We start from the raw sequence: 16,746 nt of genomic DNA on the forward strand, positions 1-16,746 counted from the left end.
CAAAAGGTATTGGAGCATCATAGGTAACTGACTGAAGTGAGGATGCGTGGTGGTGGTGGTGTTAGAGATGATTAAGGAATTGGGTGTGGAGGAGAGGATTGGCTTTGGCAGTTGTTGGTTAAGATCTGGAAGAAGGAGAAGATACCAAAGGATTGGCAAGAGAGTTACTTAGTGGCTGTCTATAAGAATAAAGTGGATGTTTTGGAATGTAGGAATTATAGGGAAATATAGCTGATGTTGCAAAGTGTTCAAAGTATTGGAAAGGGTGGTGAATGATCGGTTAAGGTAGTTGGTGGGGATTCATGGGATACAGTTTAGGTTTAAGCCAGGCAAGGGAACAATAGATGCTAACTTCATTCTTAAGCAGAGTAGAAATATTTTTAAGGGAATAGTAATTGTTGTATTGTGGGTTTGTGTATCTGTCTGGAGAAAGCAAACAATAAGGTTACAAGGTCGGTGATGCACAGGTGTCTTAGGAAGAAGGAGGTATCTGAAAGACAGGTAAGTATGGTTAGGATGTAAAAGGTGGATAAGACATCAGTCAGAATGAGGAATAGTGATTCAGAAGCATTTTAGATAAAGCAAGGATTAACTCTCATTCAGGTCCTCTATGTGTTAACTGAGGGAGGAAGAAGAGGGTTACCTTAAGAAATGTTGATTGCACAGAATTGGGGGGGGGGGAGGGAGATATAATAGTGTACAACAGAGGGGGAAGAGAGGATGTGCGAGAGGAGAGGGACACAACCAAAAAGACAGGAGAGGAACACCTGCAATGGTTGTGACATGTGCTCAGAAGGGAGGAGGGAAGGAATGTGCTCAGGCAAGCCTTTGATATCATTGCAGTCGGCAATGAAAGGGGCAGATCAAAATTGAGATGAGATGAGGTGTTTTGGGAGAATGAGGTGGGGGTGCAGAGAGGGTCCATCCATCCATCCATCCATCCATTGGGACCATACTCAAAAGGGGTTCTCAAGGCAGAACTCATGTGGCCGACCTCTTCGGTTGGGATTGATGGGGGCAGGACCATTACAGTAGTCATAGTAATAGTAGTAGTAATTGTACGAGCGAAGCAGTTAGAGAAATAAATACATTGACATGTGTTGGGGTTGCAGTATTACAAGTCTCTCATTCATAGAACTTTTGAACTTCCCTTATTTGATCATATTTCCCATAGATTAAACATCAGCATACATCCCCACCTGAGACATCATGTAGAACCCTCATACACCCATTGCTGTAGAAATGAAAGAAGCAGTGTTGCATACCTGGTCATCAATGTAAGTCTAAATGCCAGTTGGTTAACCGTTTAGTTGCATAACATCAATGGCAGCTTTGTAACTTTATGACTAAATTATCTGACGCTTGCAAATTGTATCAAAATGAAAGTAGGAAGTTAACTTACCAACACTTTGTGCTGTTTATTTTCACGATTCCATGATCAGCAGCTGCATATCCTAAGTGAGTTGCAATACTTCCTTCCTTCTCATCACGCTTTAACAAACTTTGTGCGCAAATATTTTTTGGGGTTTTACAAGTTGGAGGTTCATGGAAGAGCAAGGTGACAGAGGGTAAAAAGGCAATTAACTGACAGTGGGGCAGTAGAATCACAGTTGGACACAATATGTAGGGGAATGAAGAACAGGAAAGAAAAAACAGGAGACAGAAAGAGGAAGGAAAGAAACAACATGCAAGTAAGAGAGTTGACATAGAAAGGGTTAATAGGAGTAATAAAGATGGTGAGCAGGGATGGAGGGATGACATTGGATGCACCGACCACCTGCTTGAAATCCTGGAGGGAATAGTGTGTTGTCACAGGCTCTGGAATGTGGTTCCACATACAGGAGAAACAAAGAACGAAATAGTTGAACTCTGCAGTTAGACTGGAGTTGGGAAGTTTAACAAAGAGGAGGTTACTGGTAGAGTGTGTACATCCTGGAATTGTTGGTGAGCAGGGCCTGAGGAGGGTAGAGGGAATGGTAAAGAAAAGTAGGCACCAACATGCCGACAAGGTAATAGAAAAAAGCCTGGTGTTGACTTAGTGGTTAGTGTGGCTGGCTTAGGATTTTAGGGTCCTGAGTTCGAGCCCCGTTGGCTGCTGAATTAACCCCAGATGGGGTTGACTCAGCCTGTCATCTTTTCGAGGTTGGTGAAATGAGGACCAGTGTACTGGTATAGGGACACAGCATCAGCGGAATAGTCATGCCACAACAAAATAGGGGCAGCCAAGCTGTCATACGCAAGAAGAAGAATGTAATAGAAGCAGACCTTGCGCTTTGGCCCCATTGCAGAAAATACCAATAATACTGAGAGCCTTATGTTTCATAAAATTCTGGAGAAACAGATATGATGCTGGGGTACCAGCCCATGCAGGAGAGCAGTATTCCATTGGGCAACTAACAGAGACCTTATAAACTGAGTTGTTCTGATTTTTCAAGAAAAGACATTGAACAATGAAGGATAGCCAGTCTGTAGTTGGCCTTGGAGGGCAGCTTTGTTATATGGTCAGCCCAGGAAAGGTCAAGGCTGATGGTGATGCCTATAAGTTCAAGACTGAATATCTTCCAGTGGTTGACAAGGGAAATAGGCAGGTGGGTTCATTTGATGATCATTCCTAAGTGACAGGTTGAGACTGAGACTTTCTGGAGTTAATACTGTATGTTCCCTTGGAAGGAACCTCAATGCAAGAGAAGGCCATTCAGCCCATCAAAGCCTGCACTAGCATTGCCAACATCTGGTTGTTTGTCCATGCTCCATCCTTTTAAATATTGTATTGAGCATCAAGCAAGGAAGCAGTCGGTACCATTTTAAAAGTCTTTGATCTGACTCAGCCAGGGTTCGAACTACCGACCTCCAAGACTCAGAGCACACGCTCTAACCATTATGCCACCAAATCTGGTCAAATGATGATATTCTCCATTTAACAGACCAACATGTCATCATTTCCAGATCAGAGAGGGTGATGCAGCTGTTGGCCTATCAGTCACCTGGAAAAATGAAGGCTTTCCAGAGCATCGGAGACTTTGTTTATGTGCACGAGGAAGAAGACCGAGCCAAACACCCCATTGGGGCACTACAACTTCAACTGGAAGAGGTGGTTGCCATTCATAGTACCACATTGACAGTGTGAATGGACAAAGCCAGAAAACCAGGAACGAAGGTGCCTTTGTACGTCACAGACAGTGAGCTTGGCAAACAAAGTGGGATGCCAGACTGTGTCGAATGACTGATGTATATCCAAGGGGACAGTCCTGACCTCATGTTTGAAATTTAGGGCCTCCAACCATTGCTGAAAGGAGCAACAGCATTCACAGGGGAATACATTATAAATCTAAAGAGGCAGAATTAACACTGTGCAGCAATTTAGTGAGGCCTCATCGAGAATAATGTAAACAGTTTTGGTTGCCACATCTGATAAAGGGCATATCTACCATCGGGAGGTTTCAGCATCGAGTGACTCGATTTATTCAGCAGCAAACTAGACATCCTGAGGAGCTGCTGGAAGGACACAAAATTGTATGTAATGGAAGGAGGCAATTTTGAGTATGTGATGGAGATGTTTAACAAAATGAAGGGTATAAACAAAATAAGTGCGAAATGGTTCTTTAGCTGAATACACAGTCAAAGGACCAGGGACCATAGCCTGAGAGTATGGACGAGGAGGGTTAAGATCATGGAAATAATACAGGTGTCGTCCATTCAAAGAGTCATTCGTGCATCAAATAATCTTCCAGAAAATGGAGATTAAAACTGGAATTAGGTTCCAAGAAGAATTGAGGACCCAGTTGTACTTGGACATAGAAAGCCTCCGTATGGAAGGGCTATTGTGTGCTTGAGTCGTGATTGAATGTTATTTCTTGTCAAAAAATGAATGTGCTGTTGGTGCTTGCTCAACCTACAAGTATTCAACCCTCACCCTTCCACACACTAAAAATCAAACCTGGTGATATCCCTGTGCTTGTTTTGTGCTCACCCAGTGAAATTAAGTCGATAAACTGACCCAGCGAAACAGTTTTCCAAACATCATAGTGACCAAACGTTGTCCTCACACAAAACGAGTTTGGCCTCAGTTGTTTGGCCTCAACAAACAGGTCTCAGTTGTCGCAATCATAAAAGTCAGTAACCCTATATGATTCTGCATACTTTAATTCATCAATTTAGTGTAAGTATGAAAACTTGAGATGAAGTTTGACACATTTTCCTCGTTTTAATCTCTGCTTCCAATTTATGATCACCTATGTCCGAGGCCTAATTGATTTTTGACCACTTTTTCGCAAATACGACAAATGGGTTTTGCGACATGCTGACTGCGTAACCGATGCGTGAACTAAACGATAAATCCACACCTTCGAAGCCTGAAAAGCAAGGAGAAGCTGATGCTTTGGGAGTTAACCATTCACTCCGACAAATGGCAAGCATGGACGGTAAGCTTTTGCTCTGACGAAGGATTAACAACCGAAACATCAGCTTCTCCTTGCTTCCTGCAGCAGTTGGCATGCCTCAATTGACGTTATGTCGATTTCACAGATTATTCTACCTGTCAGACGCAGATTGGTACTCTGCTTTACCATTAAGCCTAGTTCTGCATTCTTCAAAAAACACCTGATCATGTTTCATCAATAATCCAACCCACAGGAGGTAACTCAAGAAGTAAGATGAATAAAACACCTCTGGGCTATTGTGTTAATCATGCCCTTACCTCATTGCTGTGGATTGTAACTTTGTAAGAAAAAAAAATAACCAGTGTGGAAACCTTTGGGTACATTATTTCCCAAAAGGCATGCATGTGAGGACTTTTTAAAAGTTGTTTGAGAATTATAGTTGTGGTTTGGACGTTGGTGCCAGGGTTGAACTTCAGCAGTCACAAGTAAAAAGGAAACTGTGATTTCGTTTGGAGTCATTTCTGTTTACTGTCAATGCAGTGATTGCACATGTATACTGTATATATATATATATATATATATATATATATATATATATATATATATATATATATATATATATATATATATATATATATATATATACTCGCGAGGAGTGAGACCGTTTAGGAGTGTGAGAAAGGGAGACAAATAGATTTTGAAGACATTATTCATGCAGGTAACAACTGTGCGGTTCTCTTACCGCCATGCAGTTATGGATTCTGTATGGACTCATGCCATTATACCAAATAACCTCTGCACTATTTCTTTCTCTCTACCACCACCCTTTAGATCTCAGCAATGGCCTTTACCATTTACTTTCTGCTGCTGTTCTGCTCCCTCATGCCTCTTGGCTTTGGAGACGAAGAACCATCAAAAGCACAGTGCATGGTTTCACAATGCAGTCTCGCAGGAATACCTGGGCAGAACGGTCTTCACGGTCGAGATGGGAGTAATGGACCTCCAGGTAAGTGGATAATTTCTAAAGTAAGTCGTCTTTCACTTCTGTTACCTTCCAGTGAAGGCTCTTCACTTTTAAAAAGCTTTGACATTTCAGCATTTCCTACTTCTTACACTGGTCTCAGAATAACATCGTATTCATAAATCACTTTTTCTGGTCATAAAAAGTGCTTTTTATCAAAGGTGTTATGCTTTAACCCATTGAACCCTGAGCTCATTGGACTTCCGGCTCCCCCACCCTGGGCTTACTGGAGAAAAATCCAGACGCTCGGGTATATGGAGATTTGAATAACAGCTGGTAAACTGGCTGCTCGGGTACATGAAGGTTTGCATGGTGGCTGGTAAACTGGCCGCTCGGGTATATGGAGGTTTCAATAATGGATCTTAAACTGGCCGCTTGGGTAAACGGAGGTTTGAACAGTGGCTGGTAAACTGGCCGCTCAGGTATATGGATGCTTGAATAGCAGCCGCTCGGTTTCAAAGGGTTTAAAGTCTTGCAGGTGGATTTAAAAAAACTTCAAGGAGTTTATTGTGCAGATGTATTTACTTCTTGAGTGCATCATAATGGAGCAGCATACCCAGAGAAAGAATGACCATAGCTCAAGTACCATATTCAGTCGTGGGACGCTGGTGTTCGGAGCGGAGTGGGTGCAATTTGTACAAGGTTGCCAAGTTATTAATGAAGGGTGCAATGAGTCCATTAATGACTTCAAAAATATAAATTATCCCAACAAAATTCCCTGCTGATTTTTTCATGACATTTTTTTAGAAATCTGATGAGAACATTTTGGAGGATAAAAAAACTTTAGCATGACCCAATGACAAATTGGAAAATGAGGAACAAAGGTAAGAATAATGTGTACCTGTGTATGGACTTGTTTGATCAATGAGACATTTAATGTTACTTATAACCAGTGAAGCATTTCTGGGATAATCTAGCAAGGTCCAAATTAGAGTCATTAAATGCATCAAATGTCTTGGTTGTTTTGTTTATACACAGAACTTTGGTAATGTTGGGGAAATGGCAAAATACAGCTTTGGCGAGGGCAAAGGTATGAGGTTCAAAGGCAAATAGCAAAGCCCATAAGGACATCTCTTGTATTGATGAGGAAGGAAGCAGTAGTGTCATTGCATGATAATAAGCAGAAGCACTTGATGATCAATTGATTGAAAAGCATTCCAGAGATCATATATAATTGTGATTGTTATGTTTGTCCCCAGAAACTGAAGCTCGTGGAGGAGAGGAGATTAATATAATCTTTGATTTGCAATAAAAATGATTCCTTACTCTGAGCACATTTATGACCAGATGGAAAAAAAAATACTTGCACACATGAAACAAAATGGGAAAATGGGAAGGAAGCAGAAGTGAGAGTGAGATCAAGGGGAGGGGAAGAGGGACATATGGGGGTGAACAAGCTGTATGTAAGCTGAATGAAACACAGAAATAAGAGGAAGGGGGAAGCAGGAATGAAACAGAAAAGGAACACAACAAGTGACAACTAACAAACGATAAGGGGCGAGGGAGTGGGGGGGGGGGGTCGCAATAACCTGGAAATAGGGAATGCTTGGGAATGGCATCATTTGGGGTAGAAGATATCATGAATATGAAGATGGGGGATCAACTGTGGTAGTGGTGAACAGATGTCTTGAAGTCCTGGAGAGAAGAATAGGACTGAACAGATGAGAGAAAAGCAGAACAAATGAGTGGAGGTGAGCAGAGAGCCTGGATTTTGGGGAATTTAACAAGAAGAGGGTTACTGGCAAATTGTGTGTGCACCGCAGAAACCTGGGAGGAACAGAACCAAGAGAGAGCAGAGGGGGCAAGGCCAAAAAGGAGGAGATAGAATACAGAGAGACCACCAACCTGTCTGCAATGTGAAAGTAACAGGTCGAGAAACTCAGCTTCATCACGGGAGATCCCAATGATTTTGAGGGCCCCATGAGATCCCAATGATTCCACAGCATGAATAAGAGCAAAGTGTGAAGCAGGGGTGTCAGCCCAAAGGGGACAGCAGTACTCTAGCAAGGTGGGAATGAAAGATGTCCAATAATGAACGGTGATGGAGGCGGCCCAAAATAACTCCCTCCGGAATTTATGAAGAAGAAAGAAAAAATTAGATCTGGGGTTTTTGAAGTCGAGAAGCCTCCTCTTGCACTGTAATTTTGTTTATTTAAATTTTCTTTAGCAATTTAAATTGTCATTTTATATTTCCTTCTTAAGTTTAACCACAATGTGTAACTTGAGTGTGTGGTGTGTGGATATGTGATGTGCAGGTCCTGCTGGACCATCTGGTGAAAGAGGAGCTCCTGGCACTTCAGGACAGCCAGGTAAGATATGAACGGTCAGTTTCAGAAGATTGGCAGGGAGAAATGAAGTTGGCTGAGACAGGCTTACAAATTGTCCCCAAATTATGAGATTATGAGATGATTATATCCTTGCTATATAATTCAAGGACCGGTGTGCGTTTGTGTGTTTGTTTGCTGCACTACTCCTCTAACAGTTCTGGCCTGATTACTGTATATCCAGACTTGCTACAATAAAATCAGCATGACCCCAATTAATCTGTAGGTGTATTTTTTTATCTTTGCTGGTGGTCTTCGTGGGGGGGGGGGTGCTTCTTTCACTGGTGGATTGTATTTCCCATAAACATTAGTTGCTTCTAATTTGTGAATAAAGCACAGCTAAGGTAGCCTGAGTTGAAGGTCATTGGACCAGGACGGCCCCAAGATGAAGGATTTGGGTAATGAAACATGCACGGACAGAAGCCCCCTCTTGTTTTAATGACTCGTATATAAATTACCATACTGCATAATATCTTTTGTTAATCGCCCTCGTGGACATTTTGTGTGTCAAACCAGAGCTTTACAGAAAGGAAACATGCAGAAACAGTCACATTCTTGGGCTGAGTGGTCTGGACCTTCCAGGTGTTCAGGAAGGAGATGGTCCTTCCTGGACACCTGTTATGAGTGTTTTAGAAGGGATGAGTGCCTCTGCTGAGCCGAGCCTTGGTGGCGGCACCTCCAAGGGTCACAGAGACCATAAAAGGGAACCACAGGGTAGGCGGGCCGGCAGCATCTCCATGAGGCTCGGGAAGCACCCAGCAGATGAAGACCTGCAGTACTGCGCCGTTTCTATTGATGCCAGTCATCATGGACTGGTTTTTCCCTTCCTGCAAATTATTTTGCTGCCTGAAAATCAAGTTATCAAAGATAAATCTGGAACATTTTAATGAGATTGTCCTCCAGATATTGGGGAGTTTGATATAATCAGTGATGAAGATCGAGTTATACATTGATAATAGCAGCAAAAGGTACATATTCAAGTTTAATAAAGTGCCATATAACTATACCAAATCGAGTTTTATATTCAAATAATTCCCCAGATACACAGTCAACAAATCCTCACACCCTTCATCCTTACATCTCTGGTCTGTGCAGCATACTTATATACTTGTCATTTCCCTAACCCTCTGCCCCCTGTCAGGCCCGCCCGGCCCTGCAGGATTTCCAGGAAACGCAGGAAAGCAAGGCCCACCAGGACAAGTAGGCATCGCAGGAGCACCAGGACGCCCAGGAGCACCAGGACGCCCAGGTCAACAAGTACAATCAGGCATGACAATTGCGGCACAACGATCAGCCTTCTGTGCCCATTTAGATTCATCTGGTCCAAGTAGTGACACACCAATAAAGTTTAAAAAGGTGGTGATCAATGAACAAGGTCACTACAACAAGGACGATGGAAAGTTCCATTGTGTTGTGCCAGGTGTGTACTTTTTCGATTACAGAATCACAATCTATAATGGCGCAGCACACGTTGCTCTTTTTAAGAACAGCGACAAAGTCCAATACAAATTTTCTAACATAGAGGACTCGAAGACATATCACATGGGTGGGAGTATCATTTTAAAACTGGCAGCCGACGATGAAGTCTATCTGCAAGTTCATAATGGGAAAAACAAACTGTATGCTGACAGTGATGATGATACCAGCTTCTCTGGCTTCTTACTCTACCCAGAGTGAAACAAGGGAAGAACAGTGTCGTAACATTAGAGCAAAAGGTTTCACTTGTTACTTCATGAACTAAAATAATTTTTCAATTACACTTACAATGTTAACACCATTTGCAAGTCTCATGTTTTCAATTAGCAAAAGACGATATTATTGATGATTAAGAAAGCCATGATGCCAATGATTTTAATTCAATATTTTTCTTCCATGTTACTCTTTTTTTTTTCTTACATGCATTGCTCTACTTTTGTGAAATATCAACACAAACAATGATGTTCTGAAAAACACAATAAAGTAATTTTCACGATTGGGTACTTTTTCCGTTCATGTAAATCTCTATTTCCATCCATCTGTTGGGACCATACTCGGTGCAGAGCGTTGGTGCTGCCAAAGCAGTCTCCTTGGCTATTGGGCACAATCCTGCACTCCGACACAGTATACCAGCAAGCTGGCACTCATTTTGCCGACCTCGGAAGGATGACAGACACAGTCAATCCCACCTGGTATTAATTCAACATCCGCGTGTGATTTGAACTCAGGATCCTAGGATCCCAAGCCAACTATGCTAATCATTAAACCAACACCAGGCAAAACCTTTGTTTGGTCTTTCGTTTCATTATGTTTGTACCATATCCTGATGCTGGGTGGACGGACGTCTGGTATGTTGTACATGTTGCTGCGTTTCAGCCTGGGGAGTAACTGCTCAAATCTCTCTGTCCAGGTTCGTCCCGACATCTTTGTTCTTGGTTCCTTTCACACTTCTTTCAACTCTTTCACATTTTTCTTTATTCATGCTGATTCTTGCTTTTTCTTTATTTATATCTGTATAAGGAGAATTGAATTATTGCAGAAATTTTTCTGTTAGGGCCATTTGGCTGCTCCCTGGATGGGTTTGAGGGTAGTGGAGTAGCGGCTGAAACCCAGTTCCTCTTGATGACTCCACCTTTGCTTTGCTTATTCTGGTTCCTTTTGATGACTCCAATGCAGTATTTGGTGTTCCATTTGATTTCTTCACATTATCTTTGGTGTGCTCATGAAACAATGGCAAATGGGGGGGGGGGGGGGATCAAATCATAGAGGAATGGTCAGTTGGCCCATCGTACTTTCACGTTGCCATCAAAGTGCTAAATGGGAGTAGTGGAGTTAATTAAACAAAGGAGTAAAACAAAGGACAGGAAAATTGAACAACAAAATAAATACGTGGTCTCTTATCGCAATTGGTCGTTTCTTGATGGATTGGATTGGCTCACCTGGCTCTTTGGTGACCGAAGATTCAAATCCAGATGCTGTTGAGAAGTAACGGTATTCCATCCCTGGTAATCCATTGCCCAGCAGCTGGAACATACTGTGGTCGCACTATTCTCCTTAGGGACGAGGGACGAGACTTGGATCTACCGTTGGGCCGATAATGTAAACAAAGAAATACAAGGAACTTCACTGCAGGAGGATGCCATGGACCATCAAGACTGCTGTTCCAACAAGCTAATTACTTGAGCCGGATGTGCAAGAAAATAATGACGACTAAAGCCCAGAAATATGGTTATCAAGGTCATGCACTTCATCAGAGAGAAAAATAAACTGTAATACGTGAAAAGGAATTAATTATCGAAATGAAGGGTAAATATCTCAGTTTGTAGCATGCTGGCCATTGAGTTATCTAGTCTGACATAACTGAAGCTGTCAGTCTGGGAGGGTGGAGTAGGAAGTGCTGCGTCTCAGAGTAAGTTATCCAGTGCATATACAGCACAGTGTATCTATACTATAAGAGTGCCGTGTGTGTGTGTGTGTGTGTGTGTGTGTGTGTGTGTGTGTGTGTGTGTGTGTGTGTGTGTGTGTGTGTGTGTGTGTGTGTGTGTGTGTCCTGGCACCTGTCCTTGTAAGTTAAAATTGCGGAATATTACTATTATTTAGAGTTAAGTCTGCTCTGTGTCTGCTTTTGTAAGTTGCTTGTATTATTGTCGCACCTCACGCTTCTTTCTATCCCTGCATTACACACGCCAATAAACTACGATTTGCTGTGCTACGTAACTTTCCACGCCTGCTTGTAAATAATTGATTATTAGAAATGTTCCCAGCTCGTGAAACTGATCCGGTAGAGATATATATATATATATATATATATATATATATATGTATATATATGTATATATATATATATATATATATATATATATATATATATGTATATATCACCCTAACCCCCCAACTCCCCCCTCTATTGGGTCGCCGAAATAGGTGCCCCTTATTGTCAGTAATTCTGTCTGTTTGTTTGGATATTTGTTCGTTTGTCATCAGCATAATTGGTAGTAAAAGTGGGCGGATTTTGACCAAACTCGGGTGGTAGGTACATCTTATGACCTAGTGCTTTGGAAATTGTGATGGTTGCTCGGGACGCTTTGGTTCCCTAGCAACAACCAAAAAACCTTCAAAATCGGTACCGTTCATGCGAAATCAATTGTGAAAGCCATTATCCCACGTAGGGTTATGAAATTTGGCACGAATTATCTACAGGTGATGCTCTATCAAATATATTTCGGTTTTTGTGATATATGGAATACTTTACCCGCAGCGCCTCCTACAATTAGGGTATGCGCGAAAATTGGCAAAAATTGAAGGCCCCCTAGCGATCAGGTGAGTGCATCGATACAAATGAAACTTTGCAGGTTCATGGTACTCAATGAGTACTACAACTTTGCCTCAGGACATATTGACCAATTTCGCCTAGGTCAGGGGTCAAAGGTCAATTAGTGCAAATATCGATAATATGCGAGTGCTGGAGGTGCCTTCGCGCCAAATTATACTCTTCCTTGGGTTATGGTTGGATGGTCATGAAAATTCACACCAATCGTCTGGAATACATTGTGCACAAACGATCGAGCCGGATTTTCGATTTAGATCTTTGTTCACCCACAGCACCCCCTCGAACTTTGGGGATTTCCGATTTCAAACCGCATTTTCTACATGTTTTAAGTGATTTCCAACCCCCCCAAAAAAATTTAGAGAAAAAAAATTAGAAATTTTGCAACTTTTTTTTTTTCAAAAAAATTTCGATTTTTTTTTTTTTTTTGGCATTTCTACATGCGCGTCGATCTAGTTTAGTGTATTCAATCGTGGTTCAGTAGAGTCTGATCCGTTTTGACTTACAATGAATAGGATATCGGGTTCACTTAAGTGACCCAGCAGTATTGGCGGCGGAGGTTTTGCACTCTACAGAGTGCTCCCCCTCTAGTTTTGAACTGTGTATCTCGTAGTCCCTCGGACCTCGTGAACGAAACTCGAAAACTCAGCCGTTTTCGAGCGCTCGTCCCACGGCCTAACCACTTTGAGCCTGCAATTTAAGTTTTTGTTATTGTTACTTTTGTTGAATTAAACAATGCAGTGGACTGTATTTTTTAATTCACAATTTAGTTGTAATTCTGTATCCCTAATGAATATTCACTCTTGTAATTATTATACTTTTTCCTTCTAAATTTCTCTTGTTAGGTTGAATCTTTGTATATATTGTGTTTGTATATAATATGTCATGCACTTTGAACAAGTGTATGAGTGGTTTTAATACAATTAACATTTTTGTTACATTTTTTTATGTTTCCAGACTTTGAGACGAACTGTGGTTTTAATACAATTAACATTTTTGTTACATTTTTTATGTTTCCAGACTTTGAGACGAGCTTTCAATCTTATATGTTTTACGTGTTCTCTTCAATAAACGCATAATGAGTTGTGAGCAAAATAATTTATCATTTCAGCTAAATCAGGGAGGGGGGTAATATGAAATCCGGTTCAGGCTACCCCCGGGGGGTAACTTGAAATATATTTCAGATTACCGGGAGGTAACTTGAAAGGGGGGTAGCGTGAAGTCTTCACACCTAAAAACAGTGAGAACTAGAAAGGCACTCAGTAGAGCGCATAACTCCGCCATGTAATGCCTGATCGATGCGAAGATATCTGGCCCAATACGTTTTTGAAATATCATGCGATATTGTTGTGGGGCCGAGTTTCGGGGGCGAGCATGACCGCAGGGTGGAGCAGTAGAGTCGGCTCCACCGAACACCCGGAACCTAGGTCGTACCTTTCAGATAAATCCGAAAGGTCACGGGTCCCTTATCAGACCGAAGATCGCCAATAGGTCGACCACGTGGGATAGGGTCAATTGCCAATTTCAATAGACCTAAATACCCACGTCGTCCAAACTACCCGGGAAATTCACCCTCGGCAGGATCAACATGATCCGGGCCGTTGCCGGGCCGGATCCGAGTCGTACCCCGAGCGGAGAGTACCAGATCCCTGCCGGGCCAATTGCACGATTACGGCAACAATGACCTTCCTAATCCTCAATATGCACCGTGGCAAACCAATGGTAGAAAGGACAAGGACGAGCTGGTACATTCAACAAAAGGAGAATTTATTTACAACAATCTGGGGACGAGGGAAAGAATAACCGGGAGGGGAACACAGAGCAGAGATATCACAACTAAGCAATGCAAATAATGTACAGCAAAAGCACTTAACAATTCCACTTTTTGACGGGGCCCACGGACACACACACACGCACACACAAATACCCAGAGGAAATGATGGCCGCAGCCTTTATTGATACCCTCAGCTCAGAGGGAAGGTGAGCTGGAGGTAAGGATAACGTGCTGGCTACCTGGCCGCGTTCGCGCGGCTCGATGTCCGCACCTTCCCGGAGCACCATTCGCCAAAGGACGGACCAGGGCAGGCGAATCCAGATTAGGCGAGACGAGATGATCTCCCTTGAGGAAATGGTCGACCGCTCGCTGTAATGCGCCAGACGAGACACCTCCGAAGCGCAGGATGCAGTCCGCCGCAAACCAAGGCAGATGCACTTCAAGACACATGGGAGGCAATCTCTACACACTGGTCCCACCAACCACACTTCACACTCGTCCCGACAACCACTCTTTTAGGAGGGAGCCGCTTCTTCTCCTGGCCACTCGCCTCCTGATTGGTCAGACCCATCGCTCGATTCCCTGGCTGTCTCCCATTGGACAGGCCCATGGTAGGTGGGAAACTCTCACCCTTCTGGGTGGAGTCCCGATCGGAGGCGTTTGTAGCTCCACCTACCTCCTCATCTCCGACCACGTGCGTAATGGCGATGGTGTTGAGTGGGAGACGGGGCGGGTGAGACGCCCGCTCCTTGCTGATTGGCCAAAGAGGGACGCCATGCCTACGTTAAACTCCGCCCACGCTCGCCAGCGAGCACGCGAAGAATGCCGCGAGCAGATTGTTGTTGTGAGAGCGAAGATGGGCGTTGTTGTCATTGTTATTGGTGATGTAAAAATCCTACCTATAAAATAACTGCGCAGCACCTGTACACTTAATTCCCATTAGACATAGGGGACTGGACCCTAACTAGAAACACGTACTTACTGATATAACTGATTTATAGGACCTGGCTGTTGTGTGCAGGAAGCTTCTAAATTCGTAACAGTATATCGTTTTTGGCCCTATCTCTCAATTGTGACGAATGACTTAAAAATTCTGGTTGTCAAATCCAGATCTTCACCAAAATATAAATAGTTTGTTCTTATCACACACCCATCCTGCCCACCAAATTTCATCTGGATCCATCCACTACTTCTTGAGATATCCTGCACACAAACAGACGAACAAGAAAAAGATGTCGTGCAGAGCATGATACTTGCAAAATCCATAAAATAAATTTGATCTCAAAAATATTTCGCTGGTTGAAATCAGTGACCAAATATGCAACTCCCCTTCAAATTTGAAGTCAATGGAATGAAAATTGAGGATTTTAGAAATACTACCTTAGTTGTTAACCTTGGGCCTATGTTGGCCTTTTGGTCCATGTTGACCTCAAAAATAATTAGCTGGTTGAATTCAGTGATCTGAAATGTAAATCCTCTTCAAATTTGAAGTCAATGGAATGAAAATTGAGGATTTTAGAAATACTACCTTAGTTGTTAACCTTGGGCCTATGTTGGCCTTTTGGTCCATGTTGACCTCAAAAATAATTAGCTGGTTGAATTCAGTGATCTGAAATGTAAATCCTCTTCAAATTTGAAGTCAATGGAATGAAAATTGAGGATTTTAGAAATACTACCCCAGTTGTTAACCTTGGGCCTATGCTGACCTTTTGGTCTATGTTGACCTCAAAAATAATTAGCTGGTTGAATTCAGTGATCTGAAATATAAACCCTCTTCAAATTTCAAGTCAATCGAATGAAAATTGAGGATTTTAGAAAAACCACCTTCGTTGTTGACCTTTGGCCTATGTTGACCTTTTCACCTCAAAAACAATAGGCTTCTTCCTTATGACAAACTCTACCACGTGGTGAAGTTTCGTGAAGATCGGTTTAAAATTGTGACCTGTAGGCTACAAACAGACAGAATAACAAGCCGGTAGGCGACGTGGGTGGTCGCTATATAATTGCATACTAGTCATACAGTTTTTGACGGATCGGGCTGAAATTTTTTGACAAAGAGGTTGATTATAGTGCGCATAAAAGCGCGGAAGCCAATTTTTGATTTTCGAAATATATATATACAAATATTTTTCGGATTTTTTCAAAAATTTCAAAGTCCCGTTGCTAGGAAAAGGGTGGCGGCCATGGGAACGGTGCTCAAAAGCATATAACTAGATAACTAGATCCTGGTATGAACCTACCAGTCAAGTTTCATCAAAATCTGTTGACTCCTCTGGCCTCCAGAGCCGTCCATTACATACAAACAAACAGACAGACGCAAAACCTGAGAATAACGGTAGTCCAGCGACCACCCAACAAAATCGACGAAAAACCAATATTCTTGAAAAATCTTCGATTTTGTAAGTGACAAACAAACAGACAGAGAGGGGTGAAAACATAACCTCCTTCACCTTCGGTGGTGGAGGTCATGAATGCACGAGAGAGCTCCTCAACTCGAGGCCTTTTGGAGCCATATTAAAAGTGGGCCCCAAGGCCCAAACCCCACCCGTTATTACTCGGCCCGTCTTAAAACGCTCGTCCGTGCCACCCAACCACAACAAGATCCCTTAAAACGCTCGTCCGTGCCACCCAACCACAACAAGATCCCTTAAAACGCTCGTCCGTGCCACCCAACCACAACAAGATCCCTTAAAACGCTCGTCCGTGCCACCCAACCACAACAAGATCCCTTAAAACGCTCGTCCGTGCCACCCAACCACAACAAGATCCCTTAAAACGCTCGTCCGTGCCACCCAACCACAACAAGATCCCTTAAAACGCTCGTCCGTGCCACCCAACCACAACAAGATCCCTTAAAACGCTCGTCCGTGCCACCCAACCACATATTTCCGTTTGAATTTGATGAACACCATCGTGATGGGGCGGGGCTTCGTGAACTCGGAGCA

At 42.7% G+C, this 16,746-nt stretch overlaps 1 protein-coding gene and 1 long non-coding RNA gene across 2 annotated transcripts in view; one reads left to right on the forward strand and one right to left on the reverse strand.

Moving 5' to 3' along the window:
• Positions 1-4,984: 4,984 nt before the first annotated feature.
• LOC147017791 (complement C1q and tumor necrosis factor-related protein 9A-like) lies at positions 4,985-9,703 on the forward strand. The gene is made up of 4 exons (XM_085896790.1): positions 4,985-5,097; positions 5,211-5,385; positions 7,656-7,709; positions 8,866-9,703. Exons 1-4 carry the CDS (start codon positions 5,092-5,094, stop codon positions 9,399-9,401), a joined length of 771 nt encoding a protein of 256 aa, XP_085752916.1. The 5' UTR covers positions 4,985-5,091; the 3' UTR covers positions 9,402-9,703.
• LOC147017792 (uncharacterized) overlaps positions 9,268-16,746 on the reverse strand; it is a 77,937-nt gene continuing 70,458 nt past the window's right edge. The window contains exons 2-3 of the long non-coding RNA XR_015062142.1: positions 10,640-10,780; positions 9,268-10,409 (exon numbers count right to left, since the gene is read on the reverse strand). This is a non-coding gene — a long non-coding RNA (uncharacterized LOC147017792). The remainder of the gene's footprint in view (positions 10,410-10,639; positions 10,781-16,746) is intronic.

Source organism: Eptatretus burgeri, chromosome 10, assembly GCF_056783735.1.
Source record: "Eptatretus burgeri isolate ZD-2024b chromosome 10, Ebu_testis_v1, whole genome shotgun sequence".
NCBI lineage: Eukaryota > Metazoa > Chordata > Myxini > Myxiniformes > Myxinidae > Eptatretus > Eptatretus burgeri.

Coding starts and splice junctions, on each gene's coding strand:
- LOC147017791 (XM_085896790.1), top strand. Junction 5,386..7,655: donor TGGGAGTAATGGACCTCCAG/GTAAGTGGATAA, acceptor TGTGATGTGCAG/GTCCTGCTGGACCATCTGGT. Junction 7,710..8,865: donor TGGCACTTCAGGACAGCCAG/GTAAGATATGAA, acceptor GCCCCCTGTCAG/GCCCGCCCGGCCCTGCAGGA.